The sequence below is a fragment of the Leptopilina heterotoma genome, unplaced genomic scaffold (assembly GCF_015476425.1).
Source record: "Leptopilina heterotoma isolate Lh14 unplaced genomic scaffold, ASM1547642v1 Lhet_18, whole genome shotgun sequence".
In the NCBI taxonomy this organism is placed as follows: Eukaryota; Metazoa; Arthropoda; class Insecta; order Hymenoptera; family Figitidae; genus Leptopilina; species Leptopilina heterotoma.
Window position 1 is genome coordinate 405979 of NW_025110896.1, and position 24551 is coordinate 430529.

The window sequence follows — 24551 nt, forward strand, 5'->3', positions numbered from 1 at the left end:
AAATTTATTTTTTCTGTTTTTGAAGTTTTTTTGTGAAAAAACAAGTTTTTACAAAAAAAATACCACTGTTATTAAATTTATTTCTTTGGAAATTCATTTGTTTTATTTTTCCGACTAATTTAAATTCATAATTTTAATCATAATTTTTTGTTCTTTATTTTACAAAATTATGATTTGAAATTAGTCAGAAAAATAAACAATTGAATTTCCATAAAGAAAAATTGAAATAACAATGGTACTTCTACTTATTAACATTTTCAACCTAAAAACAATTTTTTTCCAAACAAATAGTAAAAATAAATTCTTTCATTCGGGAATTTTTTTTTATTTTTGATACAAAAAACATTTTTTCTACAAAATTACGGTTGGATTTTAAAATGTACCCAATTTTTAAGAAAAATAAAAATTCTAAGTGTTAAAATATTTTCTCACCGTTTTCATTTTATGACCATACTAAATTACTCTCAAAAAAACTACTATGAAAATAATTTTTATGAAAGATTTAAATCATTTTCTTGATTGTAGTTAAAAGTATAGTCGAACCAATTAAACTGTAATAACAATAATTTTGCGATACTATCGAAACATTTTTTTTTAAGTTTTTAAATGTAGAAAATAATAAAAAGAAGAATAGTGAATAGTGAATAAGAAAAATACACCTATAGAAAAAAGATATATTTAACTTAGAACCAACTAGACTTTTTTATTTTTTTCAAACAAATTTTAATTGGTTTAAATAAAATTTCATTTTGTTCAAATAAAACTTTTATTCATGTCGAATTTTATTTTTTATTTAAAATTAAAACAAATAAATAACCTACTTGACTCTAAAAAAATATACTTTTATCTAACTCAAATAAATTATAATTGATTAAAATAAAATCTTTCTCTGCGAGTGTAATAATAAAAATAAGAATAAAGATGAAAATAAGATAAAAATTAGAATAAAGATAAGAATAAGATAACTCCCTCCTCTCAGCAATGGTTATTCTTTCAGTAGCAGTCTTAAAAAATGAAAATCTCAGGAAAAGCATCTTGGTAATTCGAGAAACCAAAAAACCGAGAGGAAAAAAAAGTATATAACTGGGATGAGAAATGAGAGAAAAAAAAGAGAGAAAGAAGGTGGAGGAGGGAGGGAAGAGGGGGGGACAAAAAAACAAAGAGGAAGAAGGGAAGTGAAGCTCGTTCAAAGTATATAGTTGAGAGAGGAAAGGAGAGACGAACAAGACAATGCTACTTCTATCCGGGGGTAGATCGATGGCGATTTTTCACTCACTTAGCTCGGTGCGCATCAATATGCATTAAGCTGATCGGTCCTCCCTATTGGATTCTTCGCTTTTCCAAAAGAAAAGAATTGAAAGAAAGCCAACGGAAGGTAGAAAAAAAAGGAGGGAGAGGATAAAAAAAATGAATCGCACTGATGTGAGGCAAAGAGAGAAAGAGAGAGAGAGAGGGAGGGAGAAAGAAAAAGAGTGAAGGAGAAAGAAAGAGGGAAAGAGAGAGAGAGAAAGAGGTAAATAAAGTGAGAGTTGGAAAAAGAGAAAAAAATATATAAAGAGAGTAAAAAATAGAAAAAGGGAAAAAATAGAGAAAGAGAGTAAAAAAGAGAAAAAATAGGGAAAGCGAGAAAGAAAGAGAAAAAGAGAAAACAATAGAGAAAGAAAGTAAGAAATAGAAAAAGAGAAAAAATAGAGAAAGAGGGAAAGAAAGAGAAAAAGAGAAAACAATAGAGAAAGAGAGTGAGAAATAGAAAAAGGGAAAAAATAGAGAAAGAGGGAAAGAAAGAGAAAAAGAGAAAACAATAGAGAAAGAGAGTAAAAAAGAGAAAGATAGAAAAATTAGAGAAAGAGAGTAAGATAGAGAAAAAGAGCAAAAGAGAAAAATAGTGAAAGAGAGAAAAATAAGAGCGAAAGAGGAAAAGAGAGTGAGAGAAAATATTTAAAGAGGGAGAAAGAGACAAAAAGTGAAAAAAAGAGTGAAAGAGAGACAGAGAAAGAGGGAATTACAGAGGATTGCGTACCGCAGAGATTGTTAAGATATTCTTTAGAAAATAAGTATACCATATCGGGGAGGGTAATTCTCGGCAGTTGGAAATAACCATAAGAAAATCGAGCACAAGTATTGCCAAGATTCTACCACCTTCATTGGACTCTAGAGTGTCCTTGAGAATCTGCTCAGTTCTCTTTTAAAGGTTTTGGTATCTCTGCGCGACTTCTTTTTCCCTTTCATGTCGCATTCACATGAAATTCCCCGATTATGCACTCGCAAGTGCTTAAAATTACAGCTAAACAATGTTCTCAATGAAGAAAAAGGAAAATCTATTTTCGAAAAAATTTCACTATATTTACTATCAAATTAAAATTGTATTTTAATTTTTACTATACAATAAATTGTATAATTTAATTTATTTATAATTCAATTTTTCAATTCGAGTCAAAATTATTCAGTTGAAATTTAAATTATATTTTCACTTTAATAAAGAAATTAAATTTATATTTTTACTTCATATAATAAATTAATTTTTATTTCAAATTTTAATTTTAACAACAACTACATATTTTACTTTGACTGAAATTTTATTTTTGTTTTTGTTCAAATAATATTTTAATTCAAATTACAATTATATTTGAACTAATATTTAACTATCGACTTATTAATTTTATTTTAATTTTATTTTAATTTTATTTTAAGAATAATCCATTTTTATTAGAAAATTCTAGAAGAATTCAATTACTTTAATTAAAAAATAAATAATTTATTGAATAATTGAATGTTTGTGAAAATTGAAATCTCATAAAGAATTTTATCAACAAATTTTTAAATAATTGAATTCTTTTGACAAATTTTAATACAATTTTTAAGAATAATTACATTTTTTGAGGAATTCGATTAAAATATTGTATCAAAAATAATTAAAATCCTACGATGAGTTTTATTATTTATGAAGATAATAAAAAAATAATAGTTTATAAAAATAATTGAATTTCGGTGAAGAATTTAATTATTAATAAAAGTAATTGAATTCTTGAAAAGAACTTTGTTAAATTGTTTAAAATAATTAAATTCTTGCGACGAATTTTATAAAAATCTTCTTAAATAATTGATATTTTTCGAAAAATTTTATGATGTTTTGTATTTTAAATATTTTTGAATTCCAGTGAAAATTTTATATTACTTATGAAAATAATTGAATTATTTCAAAGAAATTTATTAAAAATTTTGTAAATATTTGAATTCCTGTGAGATTTTGCCAAGAATTTTATTAAAATTTTGAAAAATAATTGAATTTCGATGAAGAATTTTATTATTTATAAAAATAATTGAAATTTTGACGAGAATTTAAAAAAAATTTTGAAAATAATTGAATTTTTGTTAAAAATTCTAGTATTTTTGTAAATAATTGAATACTTCCAAAAGAATTTTCATAAAACATTTTTTTAAATAATAATTAATTTTTTTAGAAATTGAAATTAAATTTTTAAGAATAATTACATTCTTTGAACAGTTCCTGTAAAATTGTATTAAAAATAATTGAAATCTTGCAATGAATTTTATTTATGAAAATAATTGAATAGTTATACTAAGAATTTTATTAAAATTTTCAAAAATAATTGATTTTTTAAAAAGGAATTTAATACTCTTATAAATAATTTAATTCTCCAAAAAATTATATTAAAATGCCTCAAAATAATTGAATTTTTGGAAATAATTTTGTTATTTATCTTTAATAATTGAATTCTTTCGAAGAATTATTTATGTTAATAATTGAATTCTTGGGAAGAATTTATTAAAATCTAAAAGAATAAATTGAATAATTGAATTATTTCAAAAAAAATTTAATTAAAATTGTATTTAAAATAATTGATTTCTTTGCAAATAATTTCACTAAAATCTTTGAGAATAATTGCATTTCTGGAATCATTTCTAACTTTTACAAAATTCAATTTTTGTTGTACCTATTTTTAACAAAAATTCTTCTATCAATCTAGTATTTATGAATATTGTAAAAATTATTCATTAAATAATTTATTGAAAAATTAAGAATAAAAATTAAAGAAATAATAAAAATAGTAAAATAATAAATAGACAAAGATTTATAACATAATAAATTATTATAAATATCTAAAGTATTATTCAACATTAATTTCGCGATTCGCCACCACATTAGTATGAAATCCTCTTTCTCTCTCTTTCATCGCTTTTTTCGACACACACAACTATATAAAGGTTGTCCTTTATATTTATATTTCTGAATTTTTTTCCCTTCCCCGCCGATTTCGCTAATTGGATAAATTTACGATGGTCCATTTCTGGTCCAACGAACCTGCCATTGGTGTATATACTGCGCGCGTTGTCGTTGTCGTTGTCGTCGTATATAATGAACCAACCGGAACTGTTCAGAATTTCTAAACTTCAAGACCCAATGTACAAGACTGGATTGGACAAAGATGACACAAATGATGACGACTATAATGAGAGCAAGAAGCGGCTATTTGGAGAGACAACCGAGCCATTTATACGATCGACTCACACAACTTGGAATACTTAACTAAGTGTAAATGATAATTATCCAAACAAGAACTTTCCGATCGACCTTTCGCTTTAATTTACCTCCCTATACCAACCATACCGATTTACACCGTCTATTAATTACCCTTTTACTGTAATTTACTGTAATTATATACGACGTCACTTTGTATAATTCGTCTCACTCTCTCGTTTGCATTTTTACTTCGTCACTTTCTGTCTTCAAATTCTCTCATTATTTTCTTTTTTTTATTTTACAACCAAGTTTTAGAAAATAAGATGAAAAAAAAATTAAATATTAAAATAATTCTAATGCGGATTTTATGAAAAATTTTTTAACAAAAAATGTATTTATTTATTTACCGAATATTTTATTATTATTTATTTATCTACCATTTCATTTTATTTTACTTTTTCCTATAAAAATTCTAATAAATAAATTTTTTCCACTTATTTTCTTATTGACGAGAGGGAATAAATTACAATATTTATTATCGCGGCTAAACATATGAATGAGACACTTAATAATAAAAGTGTTTCACTCCAATTAATTACCCCCAAAAAAAAAAAAAAAATCATGCTTTGAGAAAATTTATGTTTTGAAGTTTGTTTATTTTCTTCCGTTTATCGTTAAAAAAGAAAGTGGGCTTCCGAAAATAACTAAACTATTGGAGGGGTGAGTCATTTGGACTGGTCCTATTTTCCAACGCGTCTATTAGGGAAATCAAAACACACTCAGCAGTGGTATATAGACCTTATACTCGAGAGAGAGCATATGGGGCCCCATATAGTTAGGGTGTCACACCCTTCATTCTGTATGTACTCTCCCCCCCCCCCTTCTCGCCCTTCACGAAAATAAATGGATGAACTCATAAACACATATGTGTATGCGTTCTAAAACACAAACACACTCTGATACATTTTCTCGTTTACGACATAGGAACTATTGGTCGCTGGACCGAAAAATCGCTCGATAAATAAGACCATATTTACCCCGCTAATTATTTTGGGTTTTTGGTAAATCAGAAAATTTAATAATATGCGTCTTATGGTCAAAAGTTTTGTTGTTCTTTACAATTATTGATAAACTAGTGGAAAATGAAGAGAGAAAAAAATTAGTTAAGTAATTAATTAAGTAAATTTGATTAATTAAGTAAATAATTAAGTAAGTAATTAATTTATCAAGTAAGTAAATTTGATTAATTAAGTAAATAATTAAGTAAGTAATCAATTTATTAAGTAAGTAATGAAATTTGATTAATTAAGTAAATAATTAACTAAGTAATCAATTTATTAAGTAAGTAATGAATTAAGTAATTGATTAATGAAGTAATTAATTTATTAAGTAAATAAATAATTAAGTAATTAATTTATTCAGTAAATAACTAATTAAGTACTAAATTTGTCAAGTAAAAAATTAAGTAAGTAATTAATTTATTAAGTAAATAAATAATTAAGTAATTAATTTATTAAGTAAATAACTAATTAAGTACTAAATTTGTTAAGTAAAAAATTAAGTAAGTCATTAATTAAGTAAATAATTAATAAAGTAAATAATTAACTAAGTAATCGATTTATTAAGTAAGTAATGAATTAAGTAATTGATTAATTAAGTAATTAATTTATTAAGTAAATAAATAATTAAGTAATTAATTTATTCAGTAAATAACTAATTAAGTACTATATTTGTTAAGTAAAAAATTAAGTAAGTAATTAATTTATTAAGTAAATAAATAATTAAGTAATTAATTTATTAAGTAAATAATTCATTAAGTACTAAATTTGTTAAGTAAATAATTAATTAAGCACTAAATTTATTAAGTACTCTCTAAATTTGAATTAGTAAAAATGTTTACTAATTTGAATTAGTGACTGCATTTTGCTTTTGAATCAGTAAAGTTTACTAAAAAATAGTTATTTCTACTAATTTATTAGTAAAATTTACTAATTCAAAAGCAAAAAGTCAGTCATTAATTTTAACTAGTAAAAATTTTTAATAATTCAAATTTAAAGAGTAAATAATTAAATAAGTATCTCATTAATTAATTGTGGAGTTTATTGCATTGTTTTATAAGTAATTATTGTAAATTATTGAGGGAAATGATTAGTGTAATTTCAAACCAGAAAAATAAACGCTCTAGATGAACGTTAATTTTTTTGACATTTATGAAAATAATTAAATTTTATTACTTTTAAAAATAATTGAATTCTTATGAAGAATATACTATTATTTATAAAAACAATAGAATTTTGCAGTCAATTTTATTATAATTCTTGAAAATAATTGAATTTTGTCGAAGACTTTTGCAATTCAATTATAAAAATAATTGAAATGTTGACAATTTTCTTTTTTGGTTCTATGAAAATAATTGAATTTCTCCGAAGAATTTTATTAATTTTGAAAATAATTGTATTCTTGTGATGAATATTGTTATTTATAAAAATAATTAAATTTTGCAATGAATATTATAAAAATTTCTAAATTTAATTGAATTTTGGCGAAGAATTTTGCTATTTATAAAAATAATTAGAATATTGAAGAGAATTTAAAAAAAAATTTTTGAAAATAATTGAATTTCTGGAAGGAATTTTAATATTTATTAAGATAGTTAAATTCTTTCAAAAAATTACGTTTAATTTTTGAAAATTGAAAATAACCGAGAGATAAAATCATTTTTTTATATTATAAGAATATTGTTACTGTAACATCATCAAAATTATTTTCATCACTTTAATTCAATTATTATTTTCTAGAATTTTAAATTATTTTTTATAAAAATAATAATTGAATTCCTTAATAAAATTTTATTCTTTATGAAAATAATTGAATTCCTGTGAAATTTTTATTATTTATGAAAATAATTAAATGTTTGCATACAATTTTATAAATTTTATTTTTGAAAATAATTGAAATTAGGACAAGAATTTTTTTCGACATTTATGAAAATAATTGAACTTTGGAGAAGAATTTTATTATTTTTAAAGATAATTCGGATTTTTACGTGAATTTTTTTTATATTTTGAACATAGTTGAATTTTATAAGAATTTTTTTTTTTGAAAATAATTGAATTTCTTTAGTGTTTTCAACAAAAATTTAAATTAGAAAATTTTTAAATTCTATTATTTTTAAAATTACTAATTTTATTTAAAAAAGATAGTAAGAAGTTAGCTAATTTAATAATAACTTAATAAATTGAACAATAAATAAATACATTGAATAGTAAATTTAATAGTCACAAATAAAACCCTACAAAATAAATGGATTAATTAATAAATTTGTCAATAAAAAAATGAATAAAAACTAATAAAAAAAAATTTAATTTTTCTCGAAATTCTGAGAATAGAATATTTAATAAAATGAATATAACCGAAAGTTAATTGCGATATTTTACAAGTTGGCGTGCGTTTCATTTCGATTATTCTGACAACGCGAGTGTTTGATAAGTTTGTTGATTTATATCGTGTGATATAAAATAAATGCGACGAGACCTATTATTTTGTGTCTGCTATCAACTAAATTTCAATGATTCTCGTCAAGATGATTATAACACTTAATGCACACGTCATAAATAACATTCTCATATTTCTCATTAATAACCGTAGCATGTTGTACATAATATTGATAACAACTGCCCGTACATCCCTCAATTACGAAACACGTTAATTTTATTCCCACCCCCTCCTCATCTTTTGAATAAATTATAATAAAATAGTAATAAAGAATTACTCTAATCAACTTTATGCGCTATTTTCATTTCTTTCCCAATTTTTTGTAGAAAATATGTTTTTGTATTAAAAAATAAAAATTCCGAATAAAAAATTGATTTTCACTATTTTTGAAGCATTTAAAAAAAAAAATTTGAAAATGCTAAAAATATCATTGTTATTCAATTTATTTATTTAGAAATTCATTTGTTTATTTTTCTACAATTAATTTCAAGTCATATAATTTTGTATATTTTATATTTAAAAAAAAAAAGATTTGAAATTAGTCAGAAAAATAGACAAATAAATTTTCAATTAGAAAAATGGAATATAATAATAATATAAATATTATAAACAATTATTATCATTAATACAATCAATATTACAAAAATATTGAAACAATAAAATTATCGCCAAATTTTGAAAATCATTACCGAAAAAAAGAAAGCAATAAAATAAATGCCCGCCAACTGTTCAATTTACTCGTTTGTTTTTCATTTCGATAAATTGATGACCAGGTTAAAAATATTCAAATCAACTATACGCAGAGAAACGAGAAACAAAAGAAAACCTTTTTTTAAATGATTAACGAAAAAAAATGGTCCTCCTCTTTTTTTTGATCTAATGGGGAAATATTTCTCTAATGAACAAAGAAGATTTGTATAAGAGATGCACTGAGTATATAGAGAAATTATTTGAACGAGTTTCAGTAATGGAAAATGCATGACAATTTGGTTTAAAAGGGTAAAAAAAGGAAGAGAGTAGAAATAAAAAAAAAGAGGAAAAAAATAGAAGTAGATTCTCGTATTCTTGTATCATGTTGATTCAAGAGGATATAGAAAGGACGAAGAGAACATCGTTGGTAGTGGTTGGTCAGATTTGCATGCATCAACGTGACAAGCGCGACTGATTGTCAATCCGTACGTCATTGTGACGTCACTCAAACCACTCTACCACCCGGATGTCCACCACGAGTCGCAATCAATTAAGGTAACGATTGATTGTTACGCGTTTCGACTATAACGCTGGGAAATATTCTATATATGTGTATATAGTCCAGAGAACTACATTTCATATTAATATTTACTCTTTTAATAATAAAATATTGCAAAGCGCGAGTATCTGTGATTTCGTCAAACATTCTAGGAGAGCGAAATTTTCATAATTTTTTCCAGTTTTTGTCTTTTTTTCATTTTTTTTACTTAATTTTCAGTTTTTTGTATTTTTTCCCCTTTCTTCTACTTACTTTCCATATTTTGTACTTTTTAGTATTTTTTGCATTTAGGTATTTTCAATTTTTTGTAATTTTTGGCAATTTTATTTATTATTTCTCTATTTATTGATTTTCTCAATTATTACTATATTTCTCATATTGGAAGGATTTTTATCTGTTACTTTTTATATATGTATTTATTCATTTTTCCCTCTTTAGTGATTTCATATTTTTCTTTTCTACTTTTTTACTTTTCAACTACTTTACTTTTCTAAGATTTTACTTTTTTACTTTTCTACAATTTTACTTTCTCTGCTTTTTACTTTTCCTACTTTTCTAATTTTATTTGCCTTCGTGCTAGTCTTCGAAAAATTTTTAGTACTTGAAGAAAAAAATTAATTAAATGTCACAGGGGGAAAATAATAATAAAAAGAAAAATTTTGTTAACCAATTATTGGTTTGCTGTAAAAAGTAGTCAAATTTAAATAAATAATTATTCTTCAATAAAAAATAATAAAAACGAAAAATATGTTAATATTCAATTTCAAAGAATAATTTTGCTCTTTACCAAAAATATACTTAAAGAAATATAATATAAATACAATAAATACAATAAATAATATAAATACAATAAAATAATATAAACAAAGATCTAAATTTTCAATGGTTTAAATTAAAAAAAAAACAATTTGAAAACGACACTGAAAAAAAATTGATTTGATTCAAATAAGCGATTACTTGCCTATTTAAATTTTAAAATTAATCAAATTTTATAATTTAATGTTTTGAAGAATAATAACTAACAAAAAATAAGTACAAAATTATTGTTTTAAATTAAGAATTATTCAATTTGTTTATTTAACATTCCAAAACGTAAAAAATTATAATTTTCTAAACTTCTATAATTTTCAATCAGGAATAATTCACTGATTGCTTCGAATTTTATTAAAATCTTTGATAATAGTTCAATTATTTTTTGAAATTTAATTAAAATTGCATTTAAATTAATTGAATTCTTAAAAAAAAACTTAAAATTTTTTAATATAATTGAATTCTTACGAAGAATTTTATTAAATGTTTTATAATAATTGAAATTTTGACAAGAATTTGTTAAAATTTTCGAAAATAATTTAATGTCTACAAATAGTATTTTTATTTCTGAAGTAAACTGAACTCCACTGAAGAAACATTTATTAATTCAGATAAGCGATTACTTGCCTATTTTATCAAATAAATATTTCCTTGAATCAAATATTTTTTATTAAAGTCAATTAAATGGTCTTTGCTTCAAATACAGAATTCATTGGTTCAAATACAATTTAATTGACTGACATAAAAATCATTTGATTTAAGTAAATATTTATTTGATAATAAACCAAAGAATTCGGATATTTGAGTCAAATAAATTTTTTTCTCGTGTCTTAGGAAGAATTCGATTAAAATTTTTAAAAGTAATTGAATTTCTTTGAAGAATTTTATTATTTTTCGAAGATGATTGATTTTTTTCGAAGAATTTTGATATTTATCAAAATAATTAAATTTTATTGAAGTTTTATTAAAATTCGAATAAAAAATTTGAATTTTTGCGAAAAATTTAATTATTTATAACGATAATAATTGAATTGTAGGGGAGAATTTTAATCAATTATTTTTTAAATTAATTGAAGCTCTGCAATTTATTTGATTTAAATAAAAATTATTTGATTCAAGTAAATATTTATTTGATACAATCAACAAGTAATCGATAATTTGAATGAAATTAATTTTTTTGTCATTCGCCTTTTTTGATTTTTGTTTAAAAGGTAATTTTGACAACTCCATATAAGTTTTTTAACGGTAATAAATATCAAAAAAGCTAATAATAAAAACATTATAATAAAAATAAAAAATTGTCATAATAGAAAAAAATAATAAAAATAGAAAACAATAATAATAACGATAAAAATAAGGAAATTAATAAAATTGTAAATAGTTTCTGTATTTAAAAAAAATTTTTTTATTTTATCTTCACTAATTTTTAAAAATTGAAAAAAACTTAAAAATCCTAAAAATTTTAATTTTCCATTCTATCGAACAACTTCTCACACACTGTATGGAAAGTGAAATTTTTCCCCCGCGAATATGGATATTCATTTTAGGAATAAATTATTTAAAATGATAAAGAGTGCGTGTAGATGAAGGGACTGCGCGTATAACCAATTGGCAGGACTTGGCGAGAGGAGGACTAAAATCAGAGGGGGTTGAGAGTGAGAGAGAGTGCCGAGGGTATGTAACCCTATGATCGATGCTGGAATTAAGGGGTTGCCGCGTCGAGCGAAACAAAGTTAACCAATCGCTATACTGAAACGTTACTTTTTATCGTTATTGGCTGACGCTTTTATTTGCCGTGTCAATTTCGTTTATTCGCATTTTTTCACAAATTTTATTTATCCCACGCAAAATTTTTCTCCTTTCTCTCTCTCTCTCAGAATTATCAATTTTTCCTTTTTTTGACTCTCTCTGAAAAATATCACTTTTTTGACTCTTTGAAAATAATCACTTTTTTAGCTCTCCGAAAATATCAATTTTTGACTCTTTGAAAATACCACTTTTTACTCTCTGAAAATATCACTTTTTTGACTCTCTGAAAATATCACTTTTTTGACTCTCTGAAAATACCACTTTTTTGGCACTCTGAAAATATCACTTTTTTGGCACTCTGAAAATATCACTTTTCCTTTTTTCTGACTTCATCTAGAAAATATCACTTGTTTCTTCTTTTCACTCTCTCAAAAATGTAATTTCTTCTCTATTTGACTCTCTGTCAAAATTATCACTCCTTTTTTTTAACTTTCTCTCTCGAAATTATCAATACTTTTTTTTACTCTCTCTTTTTTTGAAAAATAATTAATTTTTGACTCTTTACCAAAAATATCACTTCTTTTTCTGACTCTCTCTAAAAAATATCACTTCTTTTTTGCTAGAGTTTAAAAAAATTAAGTGATATTTTCCCGAGAGTCAAAAAAAGAAAGAGAAATATTTTTCAGAGTGAGTCAAAAAAAGAAAAAGTGATATTTTTGACAGAGTCAAAAAAAAAGAAAAGGAGACTTTTTTGGCAAAGAGTCAAAAAAAGAAAAAGGGATATTTTTTAGAAAGAGCCAACAAAAGAAAAAGTGATATTTTTGACCGAGGCAAAAAAATAAAAGGAGATATTTTTGACAAAGTCAAAAAAAGAAAAAGGGATATTTTTTTAGTGAGAGTAAAAAAAAAGAAGTTATAATTTAAAGAGAGGAGGGAGGGAATGAAAGTCCAAAAAAAAGAATAAAAATTTGCGAGAGAGAAAGAGAAATTTCATAATTAAAGTTGAAAAACAGTTTTTCAGTTATACACGCATATAAATATATATAGACGAATGAAAAAGAAGAAGAAAAAGAATACTGAGATGAGCAAGAAGGAAGATCCTTGTAATTATGTAACACCATCAGTCTCATGGGATTTGTTAGACAGAGGACCAACTGCCGACACTGCGGACTACGACAATGCCGTTTTAATTATGCATGTTAATTGCTTTCCGAGCGTCCACTGTATTATACGTGCGCTTCTCTAGGCACTATATGTCTATCCTCACCTTCTGCCTTCATATATACTAAACGTACTCGGCAACCCGAGTGTGCTTAAATTTCGCTCAAGCTAAAATGTGCACTGATTCGTGCGAACTTGACTCAACCCGCAATTTACTCAAAAGCTCTAAATTCCAAAACTAAACTTTCCATGTTTTAAAAACCCTCATCAAATTATCGCTTAATAAAATATTAAACATCACTTGATAACAGATATTATTCTTCAGAATATTTCATAAATCTTTTTTAGAAAATTGAAATGTTAATTTCAGGAACTTTTTACAATTTTATTTATTTCGTTATTTTTTTTTTGCTATTATTATTGTTTTCTATTTTTATTATTTTTTTCTAATTTTCTACTATTATAATTTTTTATTTCTATTATTTGTTTCTATTATTATTTTTTTTCTATTATAATTATTTTTATTAAATTTTTTTTATTCTTACTTTTATTATTATTTATTATAGTTAAAAAAACTTATGCCGTGTTGTCAAAATTACCTTTTAAACAAAAATTGAATAGGCGAATGACTAAAAAAATTTATTTGATTCAAATAATCGATTACTTGTTGATTGTGTCGAATAAATATTTACTTAAATCAAATAAATTGCAGAACTTAAATTATATTCAAAATAATTTCAATTATTCCCTAAAATTCAATTATCTTTATAAATAATAAAATTTTTCGCTGAAATTCAATTTTTTTTTAAATTCTAATAAAACTATTCTGAATTCAATTATTTGAATAAATAACAAAATGCTTCGAAAAATAAGAAAATTCTTCAAAGAAATTCAATTATCTTCATAAATAATCAAATTCTCTGCAGAAATTCAATTATTTTCAATAATTTTACTAAAATTCTTCCAAAGAGACTGTAAAAAAAATTTATTTGACTCAAATAATCGATTTCTTTTATTTATTATCAAATAACTTTTTTTTATTTTTATTATAATTTTTTTATTATTAGCTTTTTTTTATTTATTACCGTTAAAAAACTTGTACAGAATTGTCAAAATTACATTTTAAACAAAAATCGAAAAGGCGAATGACAAAAAAATTTCTTTTATTAAAATTATCAATTACTTGTTGATTGTGTCGAATAAATATTTACTTAAATCAAATAATTTTTATTTAAATAAAATAAATTGCAGAGCTTCAATTATTTAAAAAATAATTAAATAAAATTCTTCTCTACAATTCAACTATTATCGTTATAAATAATTAAATTTTTCGCAGAAATTCAAATTTTTTATTCGAATTTCAACAAAACTTTAATAAAATTCAATTATTTGAATAAATATCAAAAATCTTCGAAAAAATCAATCATCTTTGAAAAATAATAAAATTCTTCAAAGAAATTCAATTACTTTTAAAAATTTGAATCGAATTCTTCCTAAGACACGAGAAAAAAATTTATTTGACTCAAATATCCGAATTCTTTGATTTATTATCAAATAAATATTTACTTAAATCAAATGATTTTTATTTCAGTCAATTAAATTGTATTTGAACCAATAAATTCTGTATTTAAAGCAAATACCATTTAGTTGACTTTAATAAAAATTATTTGATTCAAGGAAATATTTATTTGATAAAATAGGCAAGTAATCGCTTAGCTGAATTAATAAATGTTTCTTCAGTGGAGTTCAGTTTACTTCATAAATAAAAATACTCTTTGTAGACATTAAATTATTTTCGAAAATTTTAACAAATTCTTGTCAAAATTTCAATTATTATAAAACATTTAATAAAATTCTTCGTAAGAATTAAATTGTATTAAAAAATTTTAAGTTTTTTTTAAGAATTCAATTTTAATTAAATTTCAAGAAATAATTAAAATATTATCAAAGATTTCAATAAAATTCGAAGCAATCAGTGAATTATTCCTGATTGGAAATTTTTAGAAGTGAAGAAAATTATAATTTTTCACGTTTTGGAATGTTAAATAAACAAATTGAATAATCCTCAATTTAAAATAATTGTGTACTTATTTTTTGTTAGTAAATAGGAAAGTAATCGTTTATTTGAATCAAATCAATTTTTTTAGGGTCGTTTTCAAATTTTTTTTTAAATTTAAACCATTGAAAATTTAAATCTGTGTTTATATTATTTTATTGTGTTTATTGATATATTTTTTTTAGTATTTTTGGTAAATATCAAAACTATTGTTTGAAATTGAATATTAACATATTTTTCGTTTTTAAATATTTTTTATTGAAAAATAATTATTTATTTAAATTTTTCCTAATTTTTACAGCAAAACAATAATTATTAAACAGAATTTTTTTATTATTATTATTTTCCCTCTGTTACTTTTAATAGATTATTGTCTTCAAGTACTAAAAATGTTTTGAAGATTAGCACGAAAGCAAATAAAAGTAGAAAAGTAGGAAGAGTTAAAAAAAAACAGAGAAAGAGAAAAGTAGAAAATTAAAAAAGTAAAATAGTAGAAAAGTAAAAAAGTAAAATAGTAAATAGTAAAGTAAATAATAAAAAAGTAAAATAGTAGAAAAGTAAAAAAGTAGGAAAGTAGAAATAAACAGTAGAAAAGAAAAAATATAAAATCAGTAAAAATAAGTAAATGATAAGAATTCATTAAATCGAAAAATTCGAGCAAAAAAGGCGACAAAAGAATGAAAATAGTACAGGCGATACGCAATAGGTCTCTTTTGTTTTGTGTGTGTGTTTTTTTTTTCTTTTTTTTAATACTTTGAGGTGCTCCTGATATTCAAAAGTGTGCGGCGTACCAAATTTTCGTACTTTCGGTTTACAGTCGAGTGAGCATGTCACAATTCAGGATGGTCGCTTCAATCAAACTTGGTATTGATATCCCTCGCCTACAATACGCCCACCATTGTTGGACTTTTCAACAGTCGAAAAATCTATTAGCCTACTTTCTATACGGAGGAAAGTGACAATGAGAATATTCCCTACAATAAAGTATGTTATAAAACCTTCATGTTGCCATCAAGGGACTTTTTTTTTACCAACTATGGGGAAAAGATTTCCAAAGGCAAAAAAAAAAGCAGTGAGAGAGAAAATAAGATCGAAAATTGATTCTACATGAAATTAAGCCAAAGGGGGCGTTGCACGTGACACGCGACCAGGATAACCACACACTGCATTTATCCAAAGTGGCTATACACAGTTACGTGTGCGTGTTGAATGCGTCAAACGAGCATTTTCGAGATTAATTTTTCTCCATTAGAGAGACCAGTCAACATATTTTTTCTACTCTCGAAAATAGAATTAAATTTCTCTAATTCTTATTAGTATAACTGAATAATTAAAAATCCTTCAGTCAGAAAAATTTTTTTAATCAAATAAACGAATACTTTATCACCAAATAAATATTTACACTTGTAACAAATAATTTATCATCAGTAAAAGTTCTATTTCAACAATTTTTTTTCTATTACTGTTTGCTTCAAATACTAAAATTATTAGTTCAAAATTTCAAATGCAATGTTGTTGATTTAAATAAACATTTATTTTCGCATAAACATTTTATTTCGAAAGAAAAAATTCTTTTCTCAGAAAGAAATATATATATATATATATATCTAGATTTTCCCTATTTTTGAAAAAAGAAAGACAAACAAAAAATTGATTCGACATGGAGAGGAATTGTAAAGTTAAGTATATATAAGGCGCGGATGAGAAGGATTCTCTCGAGAGGAATAATGGAAGAGACAGTGGTTGAGATCCACTGAGAGCAAGATGTCCTCCTGAAGACTATCTCGGCCCAGGGTCCCGCGGGAAACCTCTTCCTTTCCAACCGTTCCTATCTCAAGACACTATAGCCTATTCAGATACCGAGCTCACTCTCTACTCTACCACGTTAGCCAGGATACGAGAGTCTAGAGAATCCAGCAATGTTTCCTAGTACGGGCCACCCCGCACTAGTGGGATGAGTATATTGCTGAGTACAAATACTCATCCGCCCTTGTATCAAGGTGGATACTCTCCCATCTACCTCTCGTAGACAACGTATTTTGCAAGCCTAAATATCCCTGGATTCCATTCAGCAAGTTATCCCTCTATACACTCCTCTAACTTCCGTATATCGATATTATATATTATTATTATAATACTTTCTGTATATAATACAAAATATAATACTTCTTATATCACAGCTTTCCTATTCAAAGTGTTAAATTTATATCAAAAATTTCGATCAAGTTTGCATTTGATCCACATTTTTCGGCATTCTTTCTTGCAAACGATTTTATTAGAATTTTTTTAAAATAATTGAATTTCCAAAAAGAAATTTATTACTTTTAAAAATAATTGAATTTTTGTGATGAATATTGTTATTAATGAAAATAATTGAATTTTGTAAAGAATTTTACAGGGTGACCCCAAGTTTTAGTTTATCAATTTCCCTGACATTTCCCTGACAATTTACTGACATTAAAATTACTTTCCCTGACAAAATTCTTTTTACAGGAAAATATGAATGTTTACGGAAAATGGGTAAAATTTATGAATTTAAATAATTTCTAAAAATTACAATTATAACCCTTCCTGAATTCAATTATTTTTTACAATTTTCAAGTAAACTTCATCTCTGAATCAATTAATTTAAATAATTTCCCAAAAGTACTTCTAGAATTCAATTATTTAAATACAAAAATTAAATTTTTTATAATAATTGTAATTATTTTATAAATATAATAGTTTTTCAATTTTTAATAATTTCCAAACAATTAAAATTTGGTAAAAACTTTTAAAAATAATTGAATTTTTGAAAAAAACAAATAAAAATGATCAAATTTTTGAAGAATTTTAAATATAAACAGGACCATGATTTTTCAAAAATTTTAATAACTCCAAAAAGTAAATTTTCATAAATTTTTATTTACATCGTTAGAAGATAATTGAATTTAAAAAAATTATTATAAAACAATTCTAATAATTAGTGTTTAAAAATATTTTAATGCAATTTTTCGAAAATAATTGAATTTCTTAAAAAAAATGTTGTATAATTTAAAAAACTAATTAATTTTTTTTTAAATTTTAATTACAAATTTTGAACTTGATTGTATTCTCTAAAATATTAAAAAGAATTCTAAAATGTTGTTATTTTTGTATGTATTTGAATTTTTGGAAATATGTAATTGAAAATACTGAAATCATTGAATTTTAAAAAATTAGAAGCTAATGTTCATTAATTTTCATTTTTAAATTTACCTTTAAAGATTTTTCATTAAAATTTTTGATATTTCAATTATTTTCATGCAATTAAAATTCTTCAAAAAATGATGTTTAAAAATTGTAAATAAATACTTCAAATGTTTGAAAGAAAAGTCAAAAAAGTCGCAATTTTTTAAAATAAGTCAAAAAAATTCTCAATTTTCTTAATTTCTCTGACAAAAATTTTTTTCCTAACATTTCCCTAACTTTACTGACAAAAAATTTATTTCCCTGACATTTCCCTGACTTTACTGACAAAAATTTTATTTCACTGACATTTCCCTGACTCTACTGACTTTACTGACATGTGGCCACTCTGAATTTTAGTAAAATGTCTGAAAATAATTGAATTTTCGGGAATAAATTAAAAATTAAAATCTAAAAGAATAATTGAATTATTTAAAAAAAAATTTAATTAAAATTGTATTTAAAATAATTGATTTCTTTCGAACAATTTTATCAAAATATTTGAAAATAATTAAATCCTGTGAAAAATTCTAATATTTTTATAAATAATTGATTTTTTCGAGGAATTGAAATTCAATTTTTAAGAATAATTACATTTTTTTAGTCAATCCTGTAAAATTGTTTTAAAAAATAATTAAAATCTTGCGATGAATTTTATTTTTTAAGAAATTTGATTTTAAATAATTAAATTTGTTGTGACAAACTTTATTTGTGAAAATAATATGAAGCTGAAGCTGGCTGTGAAAATTAATCTTTCGATTAATTAATTTAAAATAGTGTTAAAAATAATTGAAATTCTTCGATGAGCTTTATTAATTTTAAAAATAATTGAATTTTGGATGAAATTTATCATTTTCTTTTTGAAATAATTGAATTTTTTGCCAAAATGTTATGAAAAAATACTACCTAGTTATTGAAAATAATTGAATTTCGAATATTTTTTGAGAATAATTGAATCGTTTTAAAGAATTTGATAATAATTTTTGAGAACTTTTAAGTAAAATTATTGGCTAAATTATATTCATAAATTATTATAAAATTATTATAAAATTATTATTTTTGAAATCTAAGATTTTCAAATTCAATTTCAAGAATTAAATTACGTATAATATAAAATATAAATTTAATTTAATTTTCTAAGGACAACAGTTTTTCTAAGGATATCCAAATTGAGCAAAATTGTTGCGAAGCAACGTTTTGATACGCTTTTTGTCTCAATTTGTATATCCTTAGAAAAATTGTGTATATACATTTATTTAGAGGGCATATGCCATATAAAGTACTTTGAAACCCTATTTTCTAAAGGTTTCGCTTTCGCCAACAGATTTCAAGAAGCCTGCGTGAATTTTTCATTTTTCATCTTGATATCACATTATCGAATCTATAATATTCAAGTATAGAATCGATTTTCAACAAAGTTTTCACGACTTTCAAGTGCGAATCTTATGAACGACTTTTATTTTATATTGAGTTAGTTCTATTTTCTCTTCCAGCCACTTTAGGTATTATAGAGAGGAAAAATCAATTATTAAACTCACCGATCGATGATAACTGGATCACTTGGAGTTTCATTTCTATTTCCACAGCTCTTTTTATCACAGCAACGACTGAAACAATCATTTAAATTGATTTTTGAGTATGAAATATTTGCTATTTTCCCCTGAATTTTAATTTATTTTCTTTTAATTTATTATTTTATTAGTCGTTCACTATTTAAAATTTAAGTATAAAAAATTTTGTTACTATCATACAATCCTAAAATTCTAAACGCGCTTAAACTTTAAATATTTATTGCTTCCTTAAAATGTTTATTAGAACAATTTTACGTAATTATCAAAACCAGAATTAATCAAATTTGGTAAAAATTTGTTAAGTATTGTTAATTAAATTATTTTTTGCAAAATTTCTCACCTGCACATGACTTCGTGAGTCAACAAAACACGACACATCTCTGGATTCTTATCCTGACCCTCGTACATAATTGCCTGGAACAAAAAAGACATTCGTTATTTACCAAAATAATAAATTAGCATTAATGAATAATTTATTACAGTTATAACTACAATAATTACAAATTTATTTATAATCCAGAAATAATAAAAAATTAAGGAGAATTTAGAAAAAAAGAAAATTTCGAAAAACTGTAAAGAAGAGGTACAAATAATTTGTATAAAATTTTTTTTGTACAAATTGTTTTTGATTTGAATAAATTTTGTGTGTATGGGAGATATAAAGGAAATTCTGTGCAAGAATCATTTAGGAACTATGAACACCAGACAATGAGAAGTTTTGGTATCCGCATGGCTGGCAATGAAGGGAGATGCGTCCCGTAGGACTAGATATAAGCCGTGGGCGTCGAAAGCAAATCCGTTAAGCTTCCTTCACGACCTTCTGATTGATTTTTATTTAATGACAACACGTTGTTACCCTGTATTCATATATTTATGGATGGGGATGTCGGCCGCAGATTACCCTTGGAATAATAAAGCTTTTGCGGATATTCCTTATGGCTTTGATGTTGCTATGAAGCCTTTGCGATGTTATACAAAAAAATCCACCACTAAATCACTTGTATATTGTATAACAAATTTTAACAAGTACTTCCCGTAGCAAAACAGCCAAAAAATGAATAATTAATGACGAACAATAATTTGTCATAATAATAATAATTTATTATTAATTATTAGAGATAATTTATTATTAGGGAAAAATTATTACTGGAAAAAATATTTTTCGCTGCTTAATAATAAATTACTCGCGCTTGTTATATTTTCGCAAAGACTACAAAAAAAATTATAATTTATTTTCTTTTTTTTTTTTGGTAAATAAAATCCTCATAAGTATTTTTATGGAATTTTTTCCATCGCTGAAAATGAAATTTAATTTAAAAAAAAAAATGAAGAGCAACAAGAAAGTAATGATACGTTTTCGGTTTCGTGCAACAAGGTTATAACAAGTGACCTACAAGGTTAAAACTTATTAGCCCCAACGAAATAATTAACATAAGTGTTGCATATATACAGTTACACCATGAAGAGATCGTAATTCAAATACAATATTTCAGCAAAATGTTGGCAAATATTTGTTTCTTACAAGTTAAAGAGCACTTCAATATTAATAATTAATTATACCGATTATTTCAATTGAATATAATTGATTAAGTCAAATTAAAATAAATAGTTTATTAATTAATCGAATAATGATTAAAGTATAGTATTTTAAAAATAATTAAAATAAAAATAGATTTCTTTTCCATTTAAATTAATTGAATAGAAAGAAATAGAACTCAATAGAATTATTAATTCACCAGAACTAGAATAATTAAGTTATTAATTAATTAATTAATTAATTATTAATTGAAGAATAATTAAAATAAGAAAAAAATACTTGTTTTAAATTTTAATTCAATGGAATTACTAATTAACAATTGAAATAATTAAGTCAATAGTAAATTGAATAAAAGAATAATTAGAATAAAAAACGATTTCTTTTGAATTTGAAATTTTAATTGAACGTAATTCAATAAATTTTTTCACGTTACCAAAAAAAGCAGTGAAAATACTTGATGCGCTTACGAGAAGATTATTATTTTATACTATGTGTTTCGCACCTGCAAACACATTTTCACGATGCCAGTAATCACTGTTTAAACACAGAAAGTGATACACACACATATATATATATACAAAACTCATATGGTTAGTATAATTTGGACAAAACACGCGACATTATTTGCATGCTCACTATTTCACTAAAACCATGTTTCATTTACATTTCTTTCAATGTTCGGACCAACAATTTTCAGCAATTATTTTTACAAGCCTCTCATTGACGTTTTTTTCTACAATTTTACGACTTCTCCGAAAGTCTATTAATTTTTTTCATAAATACCAAATGTCATCAGAAGAATTATACAATTATCCGATTCCACGAATGAGAAACTCAAATTAATAATTTAACCGAGATGTCAAGTTTTCACGATCACTTCGTTCAATTTTAATTAATGTTTATTGATTAATTAAATAGTAATTAATTATAGTATTTTTTTCTATTTATTTATTTTTATTTGAATATAAACGAGACAGGCACTTTCGTACAATAATTTTACTACGAATTTATTATAAGTATTTCATTACAACTAATTAGCAATAATTAATTCTATATAAAATTATAGTTTTCCTGCAGATATCAAATTGAGACAAAAAAATGCATCAAAATAGTTGCGAAGCAACATTTTGATGCATTTTTTTTTGTCTCAATTTGATATTTGCAGAAAAACAGTAAATTATTAATTAATCAACAAAAATGTGATCAAAAATAAATTTTTTTAAATACTTTTTTAAGTATTATTAAGGGAAAAAAGTAGACGAAAGGAATTTGAAGGGCAGGGAAAGTCCTGTAATTTGCTCCTTCGAGTTAGTAAAGAAAGTCTTTCTCCGGTCCCCGAAGAGGTTCTCTCCGTGGTGTCCCTAGACAAATCTCTTGCTCGCTTCGACCGAATAAGCTGTAGTTACTGTATCCCAAGTCGCAGATGAAAACTTGTGTAGTAACACACATGTACATTATATACTCTATATATATATATATATATATATATATATATATATCTATATCGGAGGGTAAAAGCAAGCACATCCAGTTGGCGTGTCCTGGGGGTGCGACCAGTCAGAATAAGTCCCGCGGGGGCCTTTCTTCGCGTAATACCATCAAGTCCCACCAGAAAACGCACTCTTTACCCTCCCCCCTTTTTCCTCTCTTCCGATTCCCACGGGAATTTCCTGCCAAGGACTAATAGCGAAATCATTTCAAATACCGTCACATTTGATTTTATTAAAAAAAAAAAAATTGAAGATAAGGATAAAAAAAGTTAATGGAGAAAAAAATTAAAGATAATCTGGACCAAAATAGAAGCAGGATCTAAATTCGAATGGGGTTTTTCCTTTCTTTATATAATTGTAGATTAAATTAACATAAAAAAAATTAAATTAATCAATTTTGGTGTTATTTTTTACAATGAATGAAATTTTAGTTCATTAAATTTTTTTATAACTATAAAACATGAAGATATCGATACACGGAGAGAAGGGCGTAGTAGATTCTACTGACAAGGCAGTTAAATCTACTAAACAGAATCGTTAGGTTTGGACTGACGGTACAGACAGTGCCATCTACTGCACTGTTTAGTAAGATAGTAAGATACACTGAGCAAACAGTATATTCTACTAAACAGAGAGGTGTCGTAGTGTATTATACTAAACATACAGTTGGCGCCACTAACCGGTGCACTAAATGATTTACTAAACGCGTTCTGTCACATTTACTGCAACTCTTCTCTCCGTGTAACTCCGAGTCTTCGACTCGGAGTCATCGATTTCTTCATATTTTATAATAATTAAAGATGACCAAGTAATAAAATCATTATTTTATATTATAAGAATATTTTTCTTCTTCAAAATTATTTTCATTATTTCAATTCAATTATTATTTTCAAAAATTGAAAACTACAATTCTTGCTTTATATCTATTATTTTTAGTAATTTTCGAAAAAGTTCTTTGGCAATTTTCAAATCCATTTGTTTACAATATTCAATTTCACGAAATTTCAATTATTCAGAAATTCTTTAATTAAATGCATATTAGAAAATAAAAACTTCAAATAATATACATAAAAGAAAATTCAATTAAACTTTTTCAAAAAAATTAATTTCAAAATTCAATTATTTCTAAAAATTCACGCTATATTGCTTTTAATATTCAATTGTAATCTAAAATTTTAACTGAAATTCATTTTTATGAAATAAAAATCAATTTTTATTAAAAAATTCTGCAAGAATTTAATTATTTAAATGCAAAAGTAAATAATTTATTGAATAATTGAATGTTTCTCAAAATTCAATTCTGATAAAGAATTTTATTAACAAATTTTTAAATAATTGAATTCTTTTGTCGAATTTTATTAAAACTTGCATGAACATAATTACTTTTTTCAAGGAATTCCATTAAAATTGTATGAAAAATAATTGAAACGTTGCGATGAGTTTTATGAGAATTTTCAAATTTATTCGTTTACAATTCAATTTTACAAAAATTTCAATTATTCGAAAATTCTGCAATTAAATATATATTGAAAAAATAAAAACTTGAAATAATTTCAATAAAAATCCTATTAAACTTTTAAAAAGATTTAATTCATCGCAGGAGTTCAATTATTTTTAATACGATTTTTCAGGAATTAGTATTAAAAATAATTAAAATTCTTCGGTGAGTTTTATTATTTTTAAAAACAAATTGAATTCTTGCTTAGAATTTTATCAACAATTTTTTTTAAAAATTGAATTTTA

The 24551-nt window shown here is 23.9% G+C and overlaps 1 protein-coding gene across 6 annotated transcripts in view; it reads right to left on the reverse strand.

Moving 5' to 3' along the window:
- Nucleotides 1–24551, reverse strand: part of LOC122499931 (transcription factor collier) — a 181482-nt gene that overhangs the window by 113938 nt on the left and 42993 nt on the right. For all 6 annotated transcript variants that reach the window (XR_006301410.1, XR_006301408.1, XR_006301409.1 and 3 more), the window contains exons 5-6: nucleotides 20122–20195; nucleotides 19749–19817 (exon numbers count right to left, since the gene is read on the reverse strand). Coding sequence is in view for 3 of the 6 variants with exons in the window: in XM_043608530.1 (XP_043464465.1) it covers nucleotides 19749–19817; nucleotides 20122–20195 (143 nt within the window). In the remaining 3 variants the exon portion in view is untranslated. The remainder of the gene's footprint in view (nucleotides 1–19748; nucleotides 19818–20121; nucleotides 20196–24551) is intronic.